We start from the raw sequence: 9116 nt of genomic DNA, 5'->3' as shown, positions 1-9116 counted from the left end.
GCTTTTACCGGGCAGCGGGAGGCAGGGGCTTTCCCGGCGGAGGGTCGGGAAGCCTGGCTCGGGGCCGGCTCCCGCTGTGCCCCTCCCCGGCGACCCCCGCCATTTTGAGGGCCGGGTCCGCAGCGCTGCTCGGAGCCCGCCAGGGGGCGCTGCCGCGGGGGCGCTTGGCGCCCGCCCCGCCCCGCCCCGCCCGCGCCTCGTCGGCGGGGGCCGGCCGGCCGGCGCCATGTTGGCGGAGGGGCGGGCGCTGCGGTGCGTGCCGCCGCGTTGGCGCTGGCGCTGGCGAGCGGCGCCGCGCCGCGCCCGGCCGCGGGGCCCGGCATGGAGGGGAAGAAGATGAACCTGCCGCGGGGCCCCGAGAACCTCTGCTTTGACAAGGACGAGTTCATGAAGGTGGGCGGGGGGCGGCCGGGCTGCGGGGGGCGCCGCGGGCCCCGGGGCCTTCCCCGGGGAGGGGTACAGCGGGGCCGGGCCCTTGGCCCTCCCGCCGCAGCCGGGATTCTGCAGCCTGTCCGCGAGTGGTTGTTATTATTTTTTTAAGAAGCCTGTGCCTGAAATACAGACAAGATCCCGAGGGATTCGTCTGTGCTTTGGGTTGCTGCTCTGCGATGGCTTTGCTAGGGTTCTCCTAACACGTAATTTTTTCTTATAGACCTCGAGTAATGGATTTTTGTAAAATACTCTTAAAAAAAAAAAAAAAAAAAAGGCTGGTGGCAGAAGCCTGTGTTAGAATTGTGAAATACGGGCTAGTGTTTTTTAATCTGTTCTCTTTGAAGAGTGTTTCCTTGTGGTTGTCCCGGGAAACTACAAATCCTTGACCACCACTGAATTCCGACAAATAAATTTGAGAAGGTGCAGCCCTGTGTTCTGCTCTGTTCCTTTTGTTGTAGCAGGAGACGTTGATGTTTGAAACTTTAATTTTTGTTTAAATAAACATAAAAGACTGAGTCTTTACAAGTTAAAATAACTGCAAGTTATTAGGACTAATCCCTCTATTTGAGCAAGAGAAGTGAGGCACTTTGTACCCTTTTCAGTGGTTCACGTGAAAAGTTGTGTAGTTTCACTGTAGTTGTCCATAGAGATGACAGAAATGTAGAATTTCAGGTTCCTGGGGCATGGTGAATCAGGACTGTGTGCTTGCTGCTGCAGTCCGAAGCTATGCACACTACCCTGTCATTCATCAGTGGCTGGAGCCCGTGGTCCCACTGGTGTTTTAGTCTGAAAGCTCTGGCAGCATTCGTGGTAGACTGTCCTGAAAACCTGACCCATGCTCTATAAAAGCAAAAGCTGGAAGCACCAGCTGGATGAGTGCTGGCCGTGCCTCTAGTAGGAAGTTTTAAAGCACTGCAGACTGGAAGCAGCTGGTTCAGGAGTCTTTAAGAGTTGCAGGAGTCTGACAGTCTGGAAGCTCTTGAGTATTACAAGGGATATTTGAAGGTAGTTTGTATGGTGAAGCTGCTGCAGAGCTGCAGTCTTGACTGGTAGGTGATTAGCAGGCTGTTTGCTGAAAGGTGTTGTTTGTTGTTCTTTTCCTTCTAACAGAAGATGTGCTGAGAGTCATAGGAGTCTCTAAAATATGACTCCTTTGATAAATCACTGTTTATGGCAGTGGGTTTTTTTTATGTTCTTGCCGTGGTTTCCTGTGTCCACACTGATATTATTTGAACAAAGGTGAGGCATAGATTCCATTTAATTTGAAAGAAACAAAGCTTTAAGTGTGCCCTCGCTATGCCTTCACCTGCCAAGGATACAAAAGCAGTAGATTTCTGTTTTTATTGTTTTGTTTTTATTTTGTTTTGTGCAGCTTCTGTTTTACTAGAAGAGGTCTGCGGTTGTGTTACCTGTCTTTCCGGCAAAAAGTGTGCCACCGATAATAAAGTTGTACTTCTTGCACAAGTATAACTTCTGATTTAAATTGAGACCATGAGTAAAAATGGATTTAAAGATTTGGTAATCTTTATGTGCAGCACAGATTTTTAACAGATATTCAACACCTTCTATGGTAAACATATATTTGTTTTTTGAAGTCTTTTTAATGAAACACCAAACAAGAATCCTCAGTAGTACCAACTTTGCACTCTGATATCAAAGTTTGACTATATTAATTAACAAAATGCTTATTCAGCTTAAGGGACCTCTCTACCAAGCATTTTCTATACAAGTCTTGAATAACTGTATTTATTCAGTTTATATTTATATCACTGTTAAATGTGAATTCTTTGTAGTTGCAATGATGCCTTTCATGTATAACAGACTAGATTTTAATTAGGAAGATTTGATAGTATTGCTTAAGAATTTCTACCTTAAAACTGTGAGAGATCTGTATTTTCTGTTAGAGGTGGTAAAATGCTTACTGTTGGGAAAGAGTACACAAGGGTCTTCCTCAAGCTTATACTGTACAGAGCATTTAAAAACCTACATTCAACCTCAGTAGTCATTGAAAAGTAATCTTCATATTATCAGAAGTAAATCTTCTGCAAGCAAGATAGGTTAGACCTGGGAAAATGCGTAATACTCTAAAATCTCACTGAGGTCTCATAGTAGGCATTTTGCACCTTGCAGGAAAACTGGCGTTTGTTCCTATTAATGTAATACAGTATAAACTGGCAAATGGTATCCTTGCTGGACTAGGAAGCTAATAGGATTTACGTGTTTTATTGGTCTTGGACTTCAAGTTAACTGATCAGTTTACTTACATATGGAACACTTTATTCCAAAGGGGAAGGGGGCATGTGTGTTCTTTGTTTGAACTTTTTTTTATTTGCATCCTTCTTTGTTTCCTGTTTTATTTTCAGCCTGATTTCGATGTTGACCACTTTGTATCTGACTGCAGGAAACGTGTGCAGTTGGAAGAGCTCAGAGAGGATCTGGAGCTCTATTATAAACTCCTTAAAACTGCCATGGTAGAACTCATAAATAAGGATTATGCTGACTTTGTTAATCTCTCAACAAATCTAGTAAGTGTTTTTAAATTGTACTGAGTAGTTCAAACTTCATGTGTTTCGATGTGGTTTTTGTTTTCCATATAAAAAGTACATGACATTTATATTGGCATTGTTAGATTTTAAAATGTTTTAAACTCCAGTACCTTGCACTGAGAGAAAATGAGAGACCATACCTGAAGAGCTTGGTTTTTGTGAAAAGCTACTGTTGTCCCATAATAAATTTTAAATGGATGCTTTTCATCTTAAGAAGATTAAATTCATTTTGAAGGTAGGTTAAAGGCAAACACTCTTTTTCAACTGGTAATAGTTATAAAACTTGAATAAATCATTAAAATTGAATGGCAAAGATAGAAATATGCCTGTTGCAAGGGATTCGTTTAGGAATCTTAAAAGAATGTGTACTCTAGTAAGTTTTTTTTAAAAAAATTGACTCAACTGAGAATTGTAATTCATTTTCAGATGAACATGACTTGTCCACTGTATCTGCTACTCTTTCACTCCAATTTATCACATTATACAGGGCCGAAGACTGAAGTTTATCATTTTTTGTTGGAAGATAAAGTTCATGGGTCTAGATTTTCTTTCATCTTTGGCTTTGTGTGACAAACAGTCTGGTTTCCTTATGCTTCCATTTAAGGCATTAAAAGAACATATTTTTGCTTTGTATGTAAAATTGAAGACTGTATAAAGGGGGATTTCTTACCTCAGTTCTTCTTCAGTATCTGTAAAATGATAGGCTCTGTCAGTAATTCACGTATGAACTTTTTTTTTAATGGTAATTTCTTTAGGTTGGCATGGACAAGGCTCTTAATCAGCTTTCAGTACCCTTGGGACAGTTAAGAGAAGAAGTTATGGTATGTTTAAAATGATCATTATAGACAGTTTGGTAAACTTCAGATCACTTCTATATGATACAGATGCCTTCTTTATTCATGTTAATAATTATTTTAAGGAATTTTTCTTTGAAAATTAAACTCTTAATGAAGGTAATGAGAAGTATTGTGCTTTCAAGCAGATATAGTAGCAGTAAACTCACATTCTCTGTAGTGCCTTCCAATAAAGAGTTAAAGAATTCCTTCAGTATGTACATGAATGGACCCTTGCAAGATGAGTCTATAGTGAAATATTAGAACTATTTTAATACTTGAGTAACTTAAAGATGGTATTAAATAAGCCAGATACAACACACACTTTTTGCTCAGTCATGTGGTTTAACCATTAAAAATCGTCTTCTTGAAGACCTTTCTTATTCTATTCCTTTCTTATTCCACAGTGGCTTGAAAGGCACAGTGAAGGGCAATTCTTGGTGATCTTTGCAACTGGTTAAAAGTGGTGTTTGTTGCATAAATATTCCTTCAAAATGTCTCCACTTTGATGTTTAAAACAAATATTTCTGTACTGTATGCACCTATTTTACTGTGTGAGAAATGCTACTCTAGATCTGATTTATGACTTTAGTTTCAAGACCTAAAATCGTGTATGTTCATTGCCTAGTCTTGTGTGAAAGGTAAATGTACGGTTTGTTCTCTGTAAGTAACTAAAATAACAATTTTGACTGAAATAATGATACTTGTGGTGGCAGTACTTTGGGAACAGGTTATTCTTTCAGTTATTTTGTCTTGTTTCTGATCTGTTCACTTTGAGGGAAGCTGATGTACTGTCTCTTATTTCTTCTTATTGGTCTGTCTTTGATTTTGTTTTGGAGGGAGAAATAATTAAGTAGAAAAATGGCAGTGTGTGAGGACTGGTAAATGTTTTATGTCTTTAAAATTAGAGCTTAGATTTTGTGTTAAGGTTTTTAAAACTCTTCCCCAGAATGGGAAGCCAGCTTTTCATACTGAATTTCTCTCTTATAGAGTCTTAAGTCATGTGTCAGTGAAGGAATTCAAGCAGTAGATGATCGGATGTCTAAACAAGAAGATATTAGAAGGAAAAAGGTACAGCAGACTAATGATTGCCTTGAAAAGGTGCTATTAGAATGACTTATGGTTTTGCCATTAAACCAATAAAAAAGAAATTTTAAAAAATTCTAAGTCGTCTAGATGCATTCTGTGCAGGGATTTTGCACTTATAAAAATAGTTATTGAAGTTTTGAGTGGCGGACTGACTTACAGTGCCTAACTGTAAATCTGTATTTTCTTTTACTGACCAAAAACATGTAGGTTTTTAAATTTTATTTTCTCTTTTCTTCCAACTTGTGGTGCTATGTAAACTTGCACCTTGTGAATATAGTTGAGATAAAAGTTTAGATTGGGTGCAGAGGGGAGCTAGCGTTAGTCTTTCTGCATAACTTGGAATAACTTCAGGATAAAAAAGGCTGTTCTCCAACCATGACAAACATCATTTGTGGGCTTTTAGGGACCTAAATGAACAATGCTTTAACTGAGACGCGATTCAAGTTGGAGCGACAGACTTACGCCAGCAAAATAGAAGTTAACCAAAAAACCCATCAGAGTTATCAGGTAATATAAACTGAGATTGAGGTCAGACATTAAAATATCTTTCTTTAATTACAGATGTGTGTCCTGAGACTTATTCATGTTATTCAGTCAGTTGAGAAAATTGAGAAAATTCTACATTCCCAAAGCACTAAAGAATTCTCCTTATTAGAGGGAAACAGGTAATTTTTAAAAAAATCAATTTTCTTGGTAACTGATAAGATTAAGTTAATTTTGTAGTATTGTTGTAGTGGAATGTACAAACATTAGGTTTCGTCTTTAACTGATGGAATCAGTTTAATACTTTTCTCAGATTTAATCTTCTGCAAGCTGGTTATTCACAGAACTCACAACCTCCAAAGTTCTAAATTATTTGAGGTGCACTCAGTGATAATGTGCACTTTTTGAAGTTAGCTTGCAGTGATCTTTTTCCTGCCTCTATCAAAGTCACTAATTTTGTCAAGTATGGTGTACTTCCTATGGTCCTGCAGATCCACAGTTTATTCCAATGTTGTTGGAATTAAAATGTGAAATAGCTCTTCTTGTTTTCTCTGCTTTGGAGAGAATGGAGATAAATGAAAGGACTGCTGCAAGAATAGTCCAAGGCAGACAGGCCACACAGGCAGTACTTCTGGCAAAAGAAAAATTTGTGACAAACGCTAGTCAGGCTCCAAGTGTTGTTTTAAGAACTTTGTGGAAAGTATCTCTTCCCTCTGCCTTTGGGGAGGAATGGAAGATTTGTGTCTGCTGCTTTTGGAACTGATGCATTAATTATGTGCTTCAAATTGTTCACCTGGATACAAATAAAGTGCAGCTTATGAGAGAGGAAAAAGATGATTTCATGTACTCATTTTAATGTGAAACTGTCTCTGGTGCTCTTTACTTCTCTATACTGGACCACATAGTAATGAACTGAGGAGGTAAGCAAAAGGATAGATGAATATCTAGAGGGACAAAGCCTATGCGAAACATTTTAGGCAGGGTGAGGCACTTCACAGAGTTAAGTTTGGAAGCAAGACTGTACTTGAGTAGCTCAAAATTCAGGGTAATTATTGGTACTATATAGAAGTGAGAAGGGTAGGACTTTCTCTAGAGGTGGCTGTCATTAATTTTTCCCACATGACACGGAAGGGAAATACGACAGAAATCTGGATGGTGAAAAGGTCTTACCACAGTTGCTCAACTTTCTAAAACTGGCTTTTCATATGACAATAAGGAACTCCATCTCTTAGAAAATGGTGCCCTATGCTGCTGAGGCCAGAACTTGCTGCTGAGGCCAGAACTTACAGCTTCTGCTGTATGCATTTCATATCTATCTTGATACAAAGCAGTTGCAGCCATGTAATCTGGAAGAAACATATTATTATTGTATGACTGCAATAGTACCTTTCTGAATAGAATATCAAATATTTAGACTAAACCACAAAAATTTGGGGAGAGCATTTTCTGTCTGTTTCAAAAAAAAAAGGGAGTTGATTTGAAAGGATCTTACTGTGTATTCTCAATTTGCATGCATCATCTCTGTTCCAGCCCACTTTTAACTGGACAAGTTTTAGAGAGAATTGCCACAGAGTTTAATCAACTACAATTTCATGCAGTACAAAGCAAAGGAATGCCTCTTTTGGACAAAGTGAGACCAGTAAGTATTGCATAATAGTCACCTTAATGCTCATGAGATCAAGGAAAACCAGTATAATTAGCAGACAAATGTCTATTTCCACAGAGTTTTATTTAATTACGTTATGAGGAAAATGAGTTTCAAGAAGGTTTTTTGTCGTTTGACTAGAAGCGTTATTTCCTCTGAATGTTTATGCTTTGTTTTCTAACTTTGTTAGGATAACTGAATTAGGATAGGAGTAGGAGATAGAACAGATGTATTTTTGTCAGCCTGATATATCTTGCATTATTACTGGTGAGGCCTGGTTCTAGAGGTTTCTGTTGTGTTTTTGTAGCTGCCCTGTACAGAACAGAAAATAAATAAGGGAGTGAGCCTACCAAGTGACTAATTTGAATTTATTCAAGTTTGTCTTTTGGTGATATTTGCTGCCTAACTCTTGGTATCCAAGTCAAGAGGCTCATCTCTTTTTAATAACTGTCTACTGTGAAAGATGAATCAGAACTAGGGAAGACTAGTGCTTAAAGGTAGCCAGTATCAATATTGTGAAGTAGAGATGGGGTAATACTTTAAACTGATTAGCATGAAAGCTGTCATCCCTCATCCATAGTGAGGTACTTCATCGTTCCAGTTTTTCCTTGTGTGCATATGACTGTTGACCATCTAAATTTGTTTAAATTGAAGACATTGACAGTACCATTTTGATTTATAGACAGTTCACAAGACTGTCCTGACCACTGATCTGTCAAGCATGGATGGTAATAGGACTACATGTGAGCAAAAGAGTAATACTTATGGTGAGAGGACCAGTGTTTCCCCATTACGTTACTATGTGACACTCAACAGGACTTCTGTCCTGTACTTGTTGCTGCTAAGGATCATTAGATCATAATTTTCATGATGAGTAAGTAATTGAGTTACTGGCTTCAGGTGTTCAGAATGGAGTCTGTGATCATTTAAAAGAAAAAAGAAATAAATTACTTTAGGATAGATAAACATAATGCAGTATACAAAAAGACAAGGCAAGATTTGACTGATTAAACTGGTAGCTCAACTGTAACTAAACTAATGTGTGATGCTGAACTTGCTTCAAATACAAAATTTTAATGGAGCGTCAAAGGCCAGGAGTGTATCTGTAGGTAGTGTAGCAGTGAATTGGATTTAGTGGAGGAGATGTTGCAGGAGATCAGGAAAAATGGTTAGCAAACCAGTATATTTGTTGACAGAAGCAATTGTTTGGCAGAAACCAGAAGCAATCTAATGGCATGTCACTTTTTGCCAATGTCTTTATTTGCATAAATGTGACAAGTAGGGCTGGGAACACGCTGTTACTTTAGTCTTTGACCATGAGGGATAAATGCTATAGTTGTTATTTCTGGTAAGCTACTAAAAAGTTTTTGTTTCTTAACATAGAGAGTGGTGAGCAGGGAACAATTACTGACCTATTTTTTCAGTTTAAATGTGACTGTAAGTTACCAGATAACTTTCAACATAGAGAGGAAAATATTTGCATTTTTTATTTAACTTCTTATAATAAATACTATGTTGAATGATACCTGCAACCCCATTAGCTTGTTTTAACGTTAACTTAGTAGTGACCGTTATAACAACTTGTGTACCTTTCAGTTGAAAATTGAAACCTGAAATTATTTCCAAAAGAACTTACTTCAATAGTGATGGCAATGCTGTGTGTGTGCATGGGGCTGTTTTCTTTTTTTTTCTTTTTTTTAACTACATCTTATTTTTCTTCCTAGCGTATTGCTGGAATAACAGCTATGTTGCAGCAGTCTCTGGAAGGGCTGCTCTTGGAAGGCCTGCAGACTTCAAATGTTGATATAATTCGGCACTGTCTTCGCACTTATGCAACTATTGACAAAACACGAGATGCAGAGGCATTGGTTGGTCAAGTACTTGTAAAACCTTATGTAGACGAGGTAAGATAAAATCAAAGATACTGGGAAATTTGACTTGGATACATGTTTATTTCTCCTATTCTCCACCTATGGTTGGAGAATAGTTTCTCCAGAAACATCACTGTTCCAGTCTGTAAAGGTAAACAGATGACTCGCATTACCCAGTCCAATCCAACCTCAAAATGAAGTCAGAGATTTCCTTAAA

At 38.5% G+C, this 9116-nt stretch overlaps 1 protein-coding gene across 2 annotated transcripts in view; it reads left to right on the top strand.

The window, feature by feature from the left end:
* Positions 1 to 272: 272 nt before the first annotated feature.
* COG2 (component of oligomeric golgi complex 2) overlaps positions 273 to 9116 on the top strand; it is a 35182-nt gene continuing 26338 nt past the window's right edge. For both annotated transcript variants that reach the window (XM_062573676.1, XM_062573677.1), the window contains exons 1-7: positions 273 to 393; positions 2796 to 2957; positions 3734 to 3799; positions 4802 to 4882; positions 5462 to 5565; positions 6914 to 7022; positions 8753 to 8932. In XM_062573676.1, coding sequence (XP_062429660.1) covers positions 322 to 393; positions 2796 to 2957; positions 3734 to 3799; positions 4802 to 4882; positions 5462 to 5565; positions 6914 to 7022; positions 8753 to 8932 — 774 coding nt within the window. In that variant the 5' untranslated portion in view covers positions 273 to 321. The remainder of the gene's footprint in view (positions 394 to 2795; positions 2958 to 3733; positions 3800 to 4801; positions 4883 to 5461; positions 5566 to 6913; positions 7023 to 8752; positions 8933 to 9116) is intronic.

The sequence above is a fragment of the Rhea pennata genome, chromosome 3 (assembly GCF_028389875.1).
Source record: "Rhea pennata isolate bPtePen1 chromosome 3, bPtePen1.pri, whole genome shotgun sequence".
NCBI lineage: Eukaryota > Metazoa > Chordata > Aves > Rheiformes > Rheidae > Rhea > Rhea pennata.
This window is presented reverse-complemented; position numbering and strand designations above follow the sequence as displayed.